Source organism: Eptatretus burgeri, chromosome 13, assembly GCF_056783735.1.
Source record: "Eptatretus burgeri isolate ZD-2024b chromosome 13, Ebu_testis_v1, whole genome shotgun sequence".
NCBI lineage: Eukaryota > Metazoa > Chordata > Myxini > Myxiniformes > Myxinidae > Eptatretus > Eptatretus burgeri.
The window spans coordinates 22,429,199-22,444,738 of record NC_140973.1 but is presented as its reverse complement, the minus strand read 5'-3'; the positions used below and the strand labels follow the sequence as shown (position 1 = coordinate 22,444,738).

At 47.7% G+C, this 15,540-nt stretch overlaps 1 protein-coding gene across 1 annotated transcript in view; it reads right to left on the bottom strand.

The window, feature by feature from the left end:
- LOC147014054 (ETS translocation variant 1-like) overlaps positions 1 to 15,540 on the bottom strand; it is a 65,117-nt gene that overhangs the window by 6,695 nt on the left and 42,882 nt on the right. Inside the window, exons 4-8 of the mRNA XM_085851659.1 lie at positions 7,976 to 8,029; positions 7,417 to 7,528; positions 7,167 to 7,325; positions 5,450 to 5,604; positions 2,212 to 2,280 (exon numbers count right to left, since the gene is read on the bottom strand). Coding sequence (XP_085707785.1) covers positions 2,212 to 2,280; positions 5,450 to 5,604; positions 7,167 to 7,325; positions 7,417 to 7,528; positions 7,976 to 8,029 — 549 coding nt within the window. The remainder of the gene's footprint in view (positions 1 to 2,211; positions 2,281 to 5,449; positions 5,605 to 7,166; positions 7,326 to 7,416; positions 7,529 to 7,975; positions 8,030 to 15,540) is intronic.

Here is a 15,540-nt window from a genome sequence, read left to right as displayed (position 1 = left end):
ACACTCACTAATGGCACAATTTCCTGTAGCTCGGGTTATGACGCACAACATTGTCACCTCAAAGACAAGCAAGCCTCAGACCCACACGTATGGTTCCTCCATCCCCCCGTGATGGGATAACGACATCATCAAAAGGTTAGTGTTCTGTGCCCACATGCATGCCCTGAAGCATGAGAAAATAAGATCAATGTTTTTTTCTCTGGAAAATAACCTTCACCAACTCTTTTTTTCCTCAACAACCCTTCCTGATCACCACTAAAATTGATGAAGACCGCAGAAGTTGCGGTGACCAAATGGAGGAGCAAAATTAACTTTATGGTTTTATTTGTGTTTTTTTCTGGATGCGGTAATTGCTTGAAGTCCTGGAAACGTCTTTGCAATCTACAAGATGCGCAACCAAAACTGTAGCTCCAAATAAAGTATTTATATATAATTTAAAGCTACAAACTCCATACTCGGGGTAGAGATGCAACTTTGTGCGGGAAGAAACATGGGCTATGTGGGCACGGCCTTAGAGGTCGTTTTGAGGCTGCAATTGAGGCCAAAGTGACCAATATATCAAGTTTTTGGCGAATAGGACGACTAATTGGTCCCAAATTGAAGAGATCCACTTTTTATGAGTGCAACACAATTAGCCTTTCGTAAGTCCATGAAATAATTTAAATTGATAGATGAACTTAACTTTTCCCGTCGCTGAGGCCGGATACTTTTCCTAGTACAAGAACATAATGAAATTTTAGACAAAAAAAAATTTGAACATATTTCATAACAAAGATGAAAGAGAATGCGTTTGATGCAACTTCCATTGATTGTTCACAAAGCAGGTTGACATGTGTGAAGTGATGCAATTTCCGCGCGTGCCTTGACAGTGAATGTGATCGGACTTGACTATTTCAGTCAGGAGGAAATGGTTCAGCACCAGCAGTGAAACTCCACACAGATGCTCATCCTTTTTCTATCTCATCTCCAGACATTTGGAATCCAAGGCTTTTCGTATTATTGCCATCTTGCAGGAGGTGTAATCCCCAGAGTGTTCTTCTTACCCATCGCAAGCAGGTTGGCGAACTCTACCGGCCTTGATCCACCTGTCCTCTCTTCCTTCCATCCACTTACAGCACCCAACCCTCCCAGTGGCCCATATTCTTCCAGGAACCCAGACCTGCTTTCCCTCCCAAGTCTGGATGCTCACCTCCATTCCTTTATCTCTCTATTCTCTGATCTATGCAACCCACTCCCTGTGTCTGTTGTCTTGTGCTCTTCCTTCCAGCCTTTTAAGCATGCCATCCATCATCACATCATGCTCTCTCCCATACCCACCTCTTATCTCCTCTCTTTTCACTGACCTCCACCCCTCCTCCTCCCCCCCCTCATTCATTTATTTCTTAATTCTTCCTCTTCCATTCCTGCCACTCAACTGCTCCTTTGTGTTGTGTCCATGTGTTTATGTCTGTTCCACTTTGTAAGGCTGTACTTGTTTGTCATTTAACTGCACAAGTCCAGACATCTGCATAAAATGATTAAAAAGGCTCAGAAGTTTGGCATTTCGACAGCAGAGTGGCCCCAATATGCAAACTGGGACAAAGCAGAAGAAAGCGAAGGAGAATTGAGGGAGGCAGGGTGCCAACAATAACCTGCTCACTCTTCCCATCACCGTATAGCACAGAGAAGAATCATTACATTTGAACACCGACATGAGGAATATTTAAAAAGTTTTTTTTTTTTTTTTACAACGTGCATGCCTTTCCATCTATCGGACATGGTTGTGAACATTGCTCATATCCAGAGAACAGATGCAAATTTAAGATTTCAAAATTTCCGTACGCTCCGCCATCCACTTGAAATCCATCCTATACATAACTAGACATCGGTGATTCATTGTGCAAACTTTACATGATGTGTTAAAAGCATGCGAGCCGGCCTGAATACCTTGCATTATGGGCGAACAGGAGGATGCATCATACATTAATAATAATGATTCAAGATGTGGTTGAACCAAACCCCTTCATGAACATACAATTTGCATGAGATCTGGATTATTTTTCAGCAATCCAAGTCGATGTGCCAAGGTTATGGTCTGGGTTTTCCCCTGTGTTAAGGTCTGCGTTATGAGTGCGAGACCACAAAGTTGAATGTATTTTCTATGTTTCACTTTTATACACACACTGGATTCACTGTCTATAACCGGTGGGAAGAGCACACACAAATGGGTACCAGGAGCATTGTTGAGTGGATGTTGGGAAGTGAATCTGTCATCATGGAAGGAACCGGAACAGGGAGAATCTATAAAAACAAGGAGAGAACCCATATGGTTAGCATCCATATAGTTAATTTTAATTACATACACTTACTTAGGAATATTTACTTGAACCCTGATAGCACAGAACTTGAGCTCTGCTGATGAAGGAAATGACAGTAATAAGAAGGATGAATGTTCTGATGCTGCGATCATTGCAGGAACGACGTGCTACGTTTGGAGTTTCGTGCATGTTAAACACGAGCGAATGGAAACGTGTTAACATACAGCACTCAAAATGCAAATATGAACCAGGAGAGAGTAGTTCTCAAATGAAGGGTCCAATTGGTTGATTCCCTGGAAGGTAAATGAAGTGAAATGTTATTTTGACGTCACCAACAGCAAGTATTTGTATTATTTTGTTACGAAATGCTTAACACATCAATAAATACAGTATAAAACAAGAAGGGCACTCGGTGGAGTGCATACCTCCGTCACGATTGTATGACGACAGCCTGATCCACGAGAACATATATCGGGCCCCAAATGTTTTTTGAAATATCATGCGACATATCGTTTTTAGCCCATTTTCTAAATGGTGAAGAATGATCTCTAAAGATTAAATAGTTCTTGTATCCGGATCTGGATTCGGATCATGACAGCCTGATCCGTGCGAACATATCGGGCCCCCAATTTTTTTGAAATGTCATGCTACGTATCGTTTTTGGCGCCGTCTCTCAATGGTGAAGGATCACTCATATAATTATTATTTTTTTAAATCTCGTATCCAAATTCGGAACTTCACCAAAATCTAAATTCGTCCTTGTCCTGACACACCCAACCTGTCGACCAAGTTTCGTCTGAATCCGCCCACAACTTTTTGAGATATCCTGATATTATGCGCTCTACACTGTTCTAGTTACAAATGCACTGCGGAGGGATTAATTGACAAACATATGGTAAGAGGGAAAGAGAAGTGAGGCAGCGCGAAGACTGAAAACAGAAGAGGTTTGGAGGGAAGGAACATGTATAGAGAGCCTATGAGTGGAGAGAAGGAGCAAAATCTTTTTGGACATTTCATTACATGCAATAAATATATTTAACTCCCACAATGGAAAAAAGCAATTCCTGATCATTTGTTGTTTCCGTCTGAATACGTTGTTCAAGATGCTGATAGAGCTGGTTCATATCCCATTTCATGTATTAATTTGTACCTTATTTCTTAATGTCCTGGTCCTGCACATGATATATGTATTGCAAGTTCCTCCATTAACCATAGTAACCATGGGAAGATTAATAATTAAAAGGAAGGCACTTTTACCATCCGCTTTCCAATGAAAACATTGTTCACAAATCTTTATTGTTCACAAGTCAATGAGGATGTAAATTGAAGTAAAACATGCGACAAAGGATGTAATTGTTGCTGTTATGGCTATGAATGTTGTTGTTGTTGTTGTTGTTGTTGTTGTTATGCTCCTTCCATGTAAGTTTTTTTTTCCATTGCTTCGAGAAGTATTACTCTAATTTCCATTTGTGTGCTCCTCCCATGGCCTTGTAAAGGGTTCCTGATCTCATAGAATAATAGATTATCCCGTTGGAACCGCGACATTAAAGCCAGAGGCTCCGCTTGTTGTTCTCCAATCCTGGAAAGTCGAGCTTTTTAAACAGACAAGTTTGCGATTAAACAAACGACATTTTCTTCCAAGTAAATCGATTATTAGCTCTCCAACCATGTAGTTTATTTATGTCTGATTATGACCTTTCCAATGGTGCCATTTATATTATTGTACGACAGCAGAAACTCTGGAACGAAGCATTACGGATGGAGAAACTGGGCTCCTGATGTATGTGCACGTGTCTGGAAATCTACAATGTGGCCAAGATGATGAAACTGTGATGTCGGCAATGAAGTGTACTTTGAAGATCATATTTAAAGGTCCATAGAATCAGAAAAAATAAATAAATAAATTTTTTTGATGTGACTTTCTTTTAAAGTAAAAAACAAAGAACTGAATATGCTTTTTAATTCTAATAATTTTTTGAGGTGTGACAGTTAAAAAAGCAAACCCGTAGGGTACCGCCCCAAAAAACTCCAGGTAAACTACCATGACGTAATCAATGGAAGGATCGGCGCCACGCAATGGATAACGACCGCACAACTCGCTTCAGACTTCAGAGAGTGAATTTGCTGAATAATTTTCTGATCAAGAATCCCCAGATTACGACGATAATCAAAATCAATATGTAGAAGGTGCTGTCAGACCATATATGGATGAACCCAAGGTTGAGATGACGTCATAGGAGAGGCGGGGCCAATCGAGCATTTGGGGGGGGGTGAGGCCAATCAGCTTAAAAATGCACCAAATAACATTAAAATCTTAATTTCAAGATATTTATTCAAGAAAAGAACAATGATAAAGTGTTAACTGAAGCCTTGTCCATTAATTAAAGCAAATATGATTTTCTGATTCTGAAGACCCTTAAAAAGGTTAATTCGTTCAGAAATCAAACTTCAAAATGTTGGAGGTGAGCGGATGTCACGACCTTCATCAAGGTTATTATCTCCGCAATCGAAGGTGGACGGAGGTTATGTATTCACTCCTGTTTGTCTGTCTGTTTGTCTGTGAGCAAGATATATTTAAAAAGTTACGGATGTATTTGGACGAAACTTGGTGGACAGAATGAGTGTATGATGAGGACGAATTCATGAGATTTTGGTGAAGATCTGGATCGGAATCCAGATATGAGAATTTCAAAGTGATTCTTCACCATGAAGAGATAGGACCAAAAATGATATACAGTATAGCACGATATTTCAAAAGGTTGTGCACGGATTCAGACAAAATTTGGTGGATGAGTTTGGTAGTTGACAAGAATAAGCCGATTAGATTTTGGTTAAGGTCTGCATGCAGATCCCTCCTATCAGTGGGATACAAAGCCAAAACTGTTCAGCCTGCCAGGGGTATGGAGGGGGAGTACTGTTCTCGTTTAACTATAAATGTTTTCCCTAATTTGATTAATTATTCCTCACAATTTCATCACCTTTCTTGAACTGCAGATCTACTGCCAAATACAACAAATTTTGAACCGATTAGTATAGTGATTCCCCACTTAAGAGGCTCACATGAAATATTCCTGCAAGAAAATGTCAAATGCTTGAGAGGTCGATTCAAATTGCTTCCATGCTCTCCTGCCACTATGGACCTCCATGCCCACCAATTTCATAGTTGAATTCAGGAGGTTCTTGTTTCACGTGTAACAGAGCAGCCGATCCCTTGTTGTGCTGCCAGACCTGGGACTGACAGATCCCACTCTCGTTGCCTGCACCACATTGCCGCCGACCTCCAAACCGATAAAATGGAGGAAGAACCCTGTGGTCAAAAAACAAAGCCGAGTAAGTCACACTTCGTGTGTGCAGGATATGTCATCAGCATAATAAGATCTCCCCCTCTGCCCCCCCCTTTCGTCCCATGCTCAGTAAAAAGTCAAAGTACTACCCGCTTCCTCACGTCTCCTTCGTGCCGTGGCTGTGGGCTAGTCAGTGGTGCTCATCCTGGAGGCATGCCCAGGGAGCATGCTTCTACACTCCTGTCCTTTGTAAGACCTTGCCTGTCCATAAGATCATGTGCTTGTGGCACCCTCGGTGTATTATTCTGTATTAAGTGTATTTCATTTTCCTGAGTGTTCCTTTATTTATTTCTCTCTATTCATTGTTTCCTTTCATCTTGGGATTCTCCGTTTTTATCGTACAGAACTTTGTCTCTTTAAATAAATCTGTTATCATACTAAAAGATGCAATTTGGTGTCTGTCTGTCTGCATGTATGCATGTGGCCGATGCATTTGGTCGTTACTTATCCAATCTCAACCAAAATTGCCAGGGGGGAATTTTAAAGCCTTTACTCCGATCAAAGTATCAGTCCTTTCTCTCAGTCTCTGTGCAGAGAAATGTAAACATAGAGCACTGAACAGGTGGACTAAAGTACAGGAATGTTGGGAGCTCCTTTCAAATATTAAATTTTCCCATTTGGACCAAGCTGGCAGTCTGCTCACACAAGTCAGTCATTACTTACTGGTCATGGCACTCAGGACACTCCTTGCTGTGCCCCTTGAGCCACATCATGGCTGACATGCACCTCTTGATGGTACAGCCTGACCAAGTTGTCATTCTCATCTTGCCTGGGTACAACTCTGCCTACACGTCGTTGACTCATTCACTCTTCTCCGGTAGCTCTGCCCTGAATCAGAATGCCCTGTGCCTCAGCTCCCTGCCACTCTTTCTTCTCCACTTCTGGAATCTCTGGTGACTGCTATATGAGGATCATATTTTATAGAAAAAAAAATTAAGCAATCAGCCATGCCAGCCTGCATAGCCAGCACCTTCTAGATTATCAAGTGACCTTCCCTTGGTCTATAGCTGTCAGCATAAGAATGTTCAATAGGTGGCACCTGCCAACAACACAAGTGCACCCTTGGAGAAGCGCCTCAAAAGAGTCACTGCCACTGGGAACAACTTCTGGTATGAGCTCAACCCCCACCCTCATCAAATCTCCCCCTCCCCTCACAATGCATCTTTCTGTTAAAGTTTATCGAGACATTTATCTGCGGCTTCCAACAATAAATCGCATCGTGATCAGTTCCTGTTCGAGTTTTCATTTCGCACCCCAGGAAGGAAAACTGATCAGGCCACCATAACAGTAATGAGTGGACTTTCTACGGATCAGCTTCTGCACGGTGAACCACAAATGACAATAGAGACAACACAAGAGTATGCAATAATCTCATACAGCAAACACAGAGAAAATATTCTACAAAGTGAAATCTATATGTTTACATACTAAGTGCAAAATCAAAATATCAAATAATTACACACATATAACCTCCCAAGCTCTTAACAATAAAATCAAGGAGAGCACCAGGTAAAGGTAGTCCAACCTCGAGTGCGTAGCGAGGTTGTTGTGACTTGAAGGCTCGGACAGAGTGCAGGGCTCAGGTTTGAGCACAATGGGGTCTGCTGTGGGTATGTGAGGGGAGTTGCCTTTCTCAGGCCTGTAGAGTGCAGTCTTGGCTTTAATCCAGGCAATGGAGTTTTGACTGAAGATGTCATGGGATGAGATGGTTGGGGAAGTTAAAAAAAAATTAACTATTAAAAGCTCAATAACCAAAATCAGCATGGCTTTGTCACCTGGATGCAGCTCGGGCCTTGTATCCGGATCTGTTGGCTGAAATGCCACCTTGGACTGCACAGCTGCTAACGCAGTTGTCCTGCTTCACGTGCAGTGGGTCATGGAAGGCCGCTGTGACCGAACAAGAAACACATCACGGGCCCTTCGTGGTTGTCGACATTTTAATGCAACCGTGGCCGGATTTCCAGCATTCTTGGACTTAAAATTGTCATCCAGTCTGGCGACCACTGAAGGATCCTTTCTTTTATGGGGAAATTTCCTTGAAACGCTTGGAAGACTTTGCAAAAAGTTAAATTCAAAATGATTTTCACTTTAATAGAAAAATTACACAACTTTTATTTCCTATCCCTACACCTTCCAATTTCCTCTCCTTCTGCTATACCATTCCCCCTTTCCAACTGTCCTTCACTATCAAGTTCGACCAAGTTTTTGAAACAACACAGCTCAAAAAACTAAACAATTTGTTTTTTTGTGCAGCTTTATAACTATCTCATTGTCCTCAACCAGGGAAGAACTTCACCAGAATAGAGAACCCAGAAGGATCTCGAGCACACTCACCCATTTCAGTTTGAAAGTCAGGGAACACCTGTTCTTCATTGTCAGGGACTTTTGCTGTGGAACACAGAAGATGATATTCCATGTCAAAGGTGAGAACGATTTTATCATCCGGGATACAACCATTGCTCCACTTTACAACCGTGAGTACAATCGTGAGGCTATCGCAGTCAGCCAGACCCCATTTACTCTCCACCATGATCTGAGAACATACAGAATATTATAAATTAATCCTGGTCTGCCATATATCCGCTGAATTAATTCACCAGGGGGTTGACTCAGCCTGCCATCCTTCCGAGGTCGGCAAAATGAGTACCAGCTTGCTGGGATGACCGAGTCATTCAAGTATCCTGCGTCAGAGTGGCGACCTGTCCAGGATTGTGCCCAATAGCCAAGGAGACTGCTCCGGCAGCACCAACGCTCTGTACAGAGTATGGTCCCAATGGACCTGCCATATATATGGCAACAAAAGTGTCTGTGCATAATGCTTCATACAGCGTTGGTTTTACCAAAACAGTTTTTATTTTAAATCCAGGGTTACAATCCAGGATGGGTCTCCGCTCCAATGCAGGATCCATGACCGGGTGAAGGGATTTGTCATTTGTTCAGGGTGCCAACAATAATTCAGCTACTTTTTGTGAACAACACCATGGGATCTTTAATGCCCAACAACTTCTGCTTGCAGATATATATATATATATATATATATATATATATATATATATATATATATATATATATATATATATATATATAAATATATATATATATATATATATATATATATATATATATATATATATATATATATATATATATATAAATATATTGTTGTGGATTCGCGCCCGCCGGCGTGCTGACGGCCACGTAACTCGAATCGCGGCACGTCGCCCACCGGACGGACAATCCAGTCGTGACCCTCTCGGACTAACGCCGGGAACCAGTCACGGGTGGACCTTTCGGTCTCACCGCGATCGTGCCAATCGGCCCCCGCGTGGGATAGGGTTGCTCGCCAAATTCGACCTACCTAAGTACCCACACGGAGGGTAGACCGGGCGATCGCACCTCGCCACAGGTCGACTTCAGACACGGGCCACTTAAGCGACCCGTTCCGTACTATCGGGATAACCGAGCGGTGTTATTCGTCAGCCTCGACGGTTCGATTAATTATCGGGCGTCTTAGCCCACGACCAACCCTTTACGTGAAGCAAGATGGGGATTCAATGAAAGAAATGACGAAGCGAAGCGGGAAAACAGTTCAACAATAAGCACATTTATTTCGCGATGAACGGAAAGCACACATATACAATTCCACCAAAAGCACATGTAAAAGAAGAAGACAAAAAGCAAATGCAACAATGCAGATCTATCCGACTACCGGGCACTCGGCAACACTTATACAATTTTACTTCACAGACGGCGCCGACAACACATATTCCCAAAGCAAAAGAAAAGAGAACCACCCTCCAGGATGAGGGGGTAGGCGGGCCTGGGGCCGAGACCGTGTCGGGCCTACCCGTCTGATGATGAGACGCGAAGTGGCGGTGGTGCCTCAACTCCGCGGGCCTCGCGGACAGTGTCTGGTAGGGGGTGGGAAGGGGGCCCCCTTTTGTCGCACTATCTCAGCGCGGGGGGAAACAGGAGGGGGTTGCTGATGCTCGGGGAAAGGAGGATTTCACAAAATCTCGGTTCCCGCGACGAGCGTCTCCACCACGACCTCGGTCGCGCCGCCGGCCTCTCCCTCCGCAGTTCCTCGAATCCGACGCGAGCACCCCCTCCACCGCCTTCGCCGCCGCCGCCTCTCCACGGCTTCGTCCGATCGTCCGACCCTTCACCTCTCTTGACTCGTCCCAACTCTTCACTGGCTCCGCGAACTCCCAACTGCGAACTGAACTCACTTGACTGATGAACGCAGTCGTTTTTATAAGCCCCGTGGCTTCGCTCTTTCATCTTTGACCCTCTGCCTCCGACCTTTCACCTCTCCAACTGGCTCCCCATTGGCCCGAGGAAAAGTGGGCGTGAATGCTTTTTGATCCATGAATTTGCATATAGCGACCGCCCTCCAACGCCCTGGAGGCGGGGCCAAATCGCCCCTCGCTCACCGATTGGACGGAACAAAAGTGGGCGTGAGTCGTTTTTGATCCGTTTTTCTGCGGAAAGTCCGTGATGTTTTTGAACACGCTACTTGGTGCGTGCCCCGCACGAGTCCAGCATCGGTGCCCATGAGTGGCGCGAGATGACGGTGATGCGATGGTGGCGAGTTGTGACGGTAAGGGTCGTGGCGGTTGTGGTTGGTGGTTGTTGTTGTGAAGCGGAGTTGTGGTTGGTGGTTGTTGTTGTGATGGCTGTTGAGACGTGGTTGGTGGTGGTAATAATGGCGGCTGGTCCAAAATAAAGATAGTAAAAGAAAAACGGCTATCCTGAAGAGTCGCAGCCCTCATGAATGACATTTATTCCCTCTAGACAACGGGTTTGGGCCTAACTACACATATACTTACCGAGACATCTCACCTAAGGGACCTGAATGGTGGTTTGCGAATTTGGTCAACCACAACACTACCCCCTCCCCTTTTTACAGACTCGTCCCGAGTCGTCAAATTTTCGTGTGCCATCATGTGTAGTTTTCCCCTAGTACATTTTACCTACGGATCCCTGAGTGCGACATTCATGGTATTCGTGTCCCCAAAATAAATAACCTAAGGGCTGAGTAACTACCTAAACAAACTCACTCACACGGACGACTTAAATAAAATTGCCGGCGCTAAGACAAACATGCCGGGGGCGCACTCATATTTACAGTACATCTTAACCTTAACTTACAAATTTTACACTAAACCATGGCCCAGGATCACTGAACTCTGCAAAAAGAAAGCAGTTAGCAGGGAGCCAGGCTGCTCGCATGCAGTCTCTGGCTCAAACAATGCAGGTGACAGGGAACGTGGCCGGCTGCTCACACGCAGTCCAAGGCCTTCCTTTTTGAACTGAACGCAGTGAATCACAACGGTGCATGGGCTGCACAACGCAGTCTCCGTGCCAGCTCAAGTGGCACACGCAATGAACACACGAATGGATGGATGAATGGTTTGAACTGAACGCAGTGAACCACAACGGTACATGGGCTGCACCAACGCAGTCTCCGTGCCAGCTCAAGTGGCACACGCAATGAGCACAACGGATGGATGGATGGACACAAACACGGTGCACGGGCCGCCACTGCAGGCCCGTGTTGTAGCTGCCAACAGGGCAGTTCTTGCAGCTTGCAAACTGTTGCCTTGATCCTGGCGCACATGGCAATGAACAGGGGGGGGGGGCAAAGCAGAAATTGAACGGGGGCTGGTGAGCAGGGGCAGTGGGCATGGCATGGCAAAGGTGATCAGGCAAACACAGCCCGCAGAAGAAGGCCGCTGCAGGCAAACACAGCCGGCAGATGAACTGGCCGGCACAGGCCTTGAAGAAAAACAGCCGCAGACGATCGGGCCGGTACAGGCCTTGCAGCAAAACAGCCAGCAGATGAAGCTGGCCAGCCTTTGCCGTTCAGTGGAGGTTGGTGGAGGGAGTGCAGTGGTGCTGGCCACTCGGAAGGCAGGCTCGGACCTACCCTACGGTCTCCCTCCCAACCTATCGCCTTTGCCTGTCACTGTCCATACCCACTCCCTTAATTTGTCCAAACCCCAATTTAGCCCCAACTTATTTTTTTATTTTTACTTCCCCACTATAAATCGTCCCCTAACCCCCTTTATCGTCCTTGTTCGGCTAACCTATCCTGTCACCTAGCCTACTCCCAACCCCTACGTTCCCTTCCCGGAGGGGAATAAGGGAGAGCTAACGTCCTGTGTCGAGGCCCAACTCAAGCCTCAGAATGGCCTCCCCAGAGTTCAGCGATCTATAACCAAAGTGGGTCCAGCGGCCCACAACGAGAGCGAGGGGATGGATGGTGCGGAGGGGTACACTTCCTATTCTACCTTATCCATTTAACTGCTGAACTACCCCGGGGCTTTCAACAAGCGCCTCTCGCTTAAACTATTGGTTCTATCAACCCAGATTCCCGTCGCCTGTGTTGGTGTCCTCACAATTTCGGGCCTCGCCCCCCAATTTTCTCTCCGTGCCCTCACACGGTCTCATGGCTGGGACACGTGGCCCCCTTTGGCAGGCACGACCCTCTGCCGAATCTCCCGCTATGGCACCCCCGGGCACTACACTGCCTCCGAGCCTACCAACTCCCTAACACCGGGGAGTTCCCCCCATGGCACCTCCCCTGAAACGCACACGTGGCAGGCTGGCTTCCCAGGCCCCTTTCTGAGGGTCACCCGTGCCCACAACACTGCCCACGCGGCTAATGGCGCCCCGGGCCCCCGCACCAAGCAGGCGCACCCGTGCCCACTACACTATCCCGGCCCCCCATGGGCCCTTGGCCTACCGCGGCCGACTAGCCTGGTGCCCGGGGTACCCACTCAGCGATACTCACTTTTCGCAGCCACGCTCCCAGCCCGTCAACAGGGCTCCTGCACCCCTCCAAACGGGTTTCGAGCCTACTTCCCACCAACAGCAAAACGACCTCCATTTTTGTTAATTTGACTAACCCAGCAAACTCACTCTACACTGACCCCGGGGGTCCCTTGGGCGGGAGTCACTCCTCCCCCCAATCACTCATCGCACCATGCATTCCCCATTCGCTCCATTCACACAGACCCGCTGGCCTCACTCACTCACCAAGCACATGCTTCCACTTCACTCACCAACAACACCACACACACCACTGAACTCTGCCATCCTCCTAACTACATCCCCTACTAACTCGTGCTCCCACGTCGTCCCTTTTAACACTACGTAGCTACGCTACGTCCCCTCTACACATTCACAAGTCTGTCACTGTCTCCAATGTCCCAAAAATTATTTACCCAACCTAAATCTCGCTATCATCCTTCTAACTAATCCATTCCACGGACTCCATGAGGACTTACCCCTGCCCCATGAAGTCGGTCTAGCTAAGCTAACCCTTCCCCCTAACTAGTTTCCATCCTGTGCCCAGGGATAAGGGGGTCTTCCACCCCTTGCCCAGGAATCCTGTGCACCCGAAAGTGAGGCTTGCTGTTCTCTTTTTTTTTTTTTTCATGCGCAGCACCAGCGCCACAACTCGCGCACTTTGCACCTGCCCGTGACGTCATGCAGCTGCACGTGTACCTCGTCCCTCCTTGGACGGTACCATCCGGCAGGGATACCCCTCCTGCCGGATTCCAACCCCACGTGCAGCCATGGCGTCACCGTGCGCATAAAAAAAACAAGCCCCACGTCTCGAGGGGTTCCCCACGCGAACACATGTGCTTTGCCCGTTGGAGCTTAACACACACGATCGCGTGGAGAACCCGTCCGGTCCAAATCCGAAATCCTGCCTAAACTTTGTCCGTCCGCGGGATCGGCAAATCCACCGCGTGCGTTTCCGGACCGGGACTTCACTCTCGCAAGCGAGCACGTGGTGGCCTCGTGCGTTGCACAGCACGGACCTCGTGCTCACTGCTGGGTGAACCCGGCACGGTCCCCGAAACAACTACAGCCGCTACTCGGCTTTCTTTCTTCACATGTCTCCGTCGTCGCCTCCATTCCACACACGCATTCCTGCGTGTAACGACGCTCACACTCCACTCCATGACATTCACACCGGGAGACGCGGCTGCGTGCCCCCGCATGCCAACCGACATCTCCCTCACATACCGCTCTCTCACACACACGGTCTCCCTTGCATAAACCATACCACTCACACGTGGAATTTCCCTTACACAAACCACACCACTCACGCATGCGGGGGCACTCACCCGCGGTGCCTCATCCACACACCGTGCCTCACTCACACACGCGGGGGCACTCACCCGCGGTGCCTCATCCACACTGGCCGTTTCATCCACACACACGGCCTCACTCACACACGGTGCCTCACCCACACACGCGGGGGCACTCACCCGCGGTTCCTCATCCACACTCCGCGTGCTGGGAAGCACGTACTCCGGCACCATCGCCACCACACCACTCACACACGGGGTCGCTTCCACACACGGGGACGCACTCACGCCTTGCACCACACACACAGGGACAACCACACTGGGGATTCGTGTCCCCACAAGGGTCTCCGGGGCCTCTATACCCCCCAAGCTCTCCGTGCACCTGTCCACAGCACTCGTCCCCTCAACCTCGCAAAGCACGACCGAACTCACCTGGTCGTGACTCGCCTCAAGGGGGCATACTCCCTCCCCTCGTTCCTGGAGGAGGCTATCCCGCTGCTCGCACCGGGCCTCCACCCAGTCCACCAGCTCACCCCCATTGTCCTCCACTACCTCCGTGTGTGTGTGTGCGTCACTTACCTTGTCATTATCATGCAGTCTCTCCTCTATTTTTTTTGTCTCCCGTGTCTCTATACATTTATAAGTTTCTGTTGTCCCCTCCTGTCTATTAGTCTCCGCTTCTTTCTGGCGTCTTTCCCTTATCTTTATGTAGGTCAACCTTGCTTTCTCTTTAAGTCGCTCCCGTCCTTCCCTGTTTTTCACTCCTTGCTCTTTCACAATCTCCGCGTACCTCATCCTTGTTTTCCGTATTAATTGTTCTTTTCTCTCCCTCGCAATTACTTTCACCTCGTCTCTTGTCTCCCGAATTACTTTTTCCTTACCCGCCTCCACCGCGGGCCCGACTGCCGTTGCACCCCCTTCCAGCTCGTTCGTTCCTACACGTGGAGTCGCCATTTTAAGCTCACTGCTCACTGCCTTCATGCCCGCCTGCAGGCATCGGCCCATGTTCTGCGTCTCACCCCGGAGCTTTTTCGTTTCTTCCTTCATGTGCTTGTTCATGCCTTTCATTTCGTTTATAATTTCATTTGTGTATGTATCCATCTTTTCGTTCATTTGCTTGATCATGTTCGCTGTATTCGCATCCATCCTCGCTGTCATTTCCGCTAGCATGGCGCATAGCTGGGCCATGTCGGGTGCGCTTGAGTGAGCCGTTTCGGCAGGGGTTGGGGAAGGGTTTTGGTGGAGAGGGGGAGGGGAGGTGTCATACACCGCGGCCGCTGCCGCACCTATTTCGGGCTCTGGGTTCAGTTGGGCGAGTTCGTTTTCCTGTACAATTAACATTTCCTGCACGGGGATTTCATCCTGAACCATGGATTCTACACATTCTACATCCATTTCTAATACCCCCGGCTCCCGCTCGCCTTGAGACGCCATCTTGCTTCTCTTAAAGGGTTAATTTAGCTCGCTCGTAATTTGGAGGGAATCGGGGGTCGCTTCTCTCACCCCTGGACCGATTCCCGTGAATTTAGCCGGAGACAGGAGAGCCCGTTGTCCCGTTCTCCGATACCAGTGCCGCGAGGAGGGCGATGAGTTTATATCGCACGACCTGACACCAGTGTTGCGGATTCCGCGCCCGCCGGCGTGCTGACGGCCACGTAACTCGAATCGCGGCACGTCGCCCACCGGACGGACAATCCAGTCGTGACCCTCTCGGACTAACGCCGGGAACCAGTCACGGGTGGACCTTTCGGTCTCACCGCGATCGTGCCAATCGGCCCCCACGTGGGATAGGGT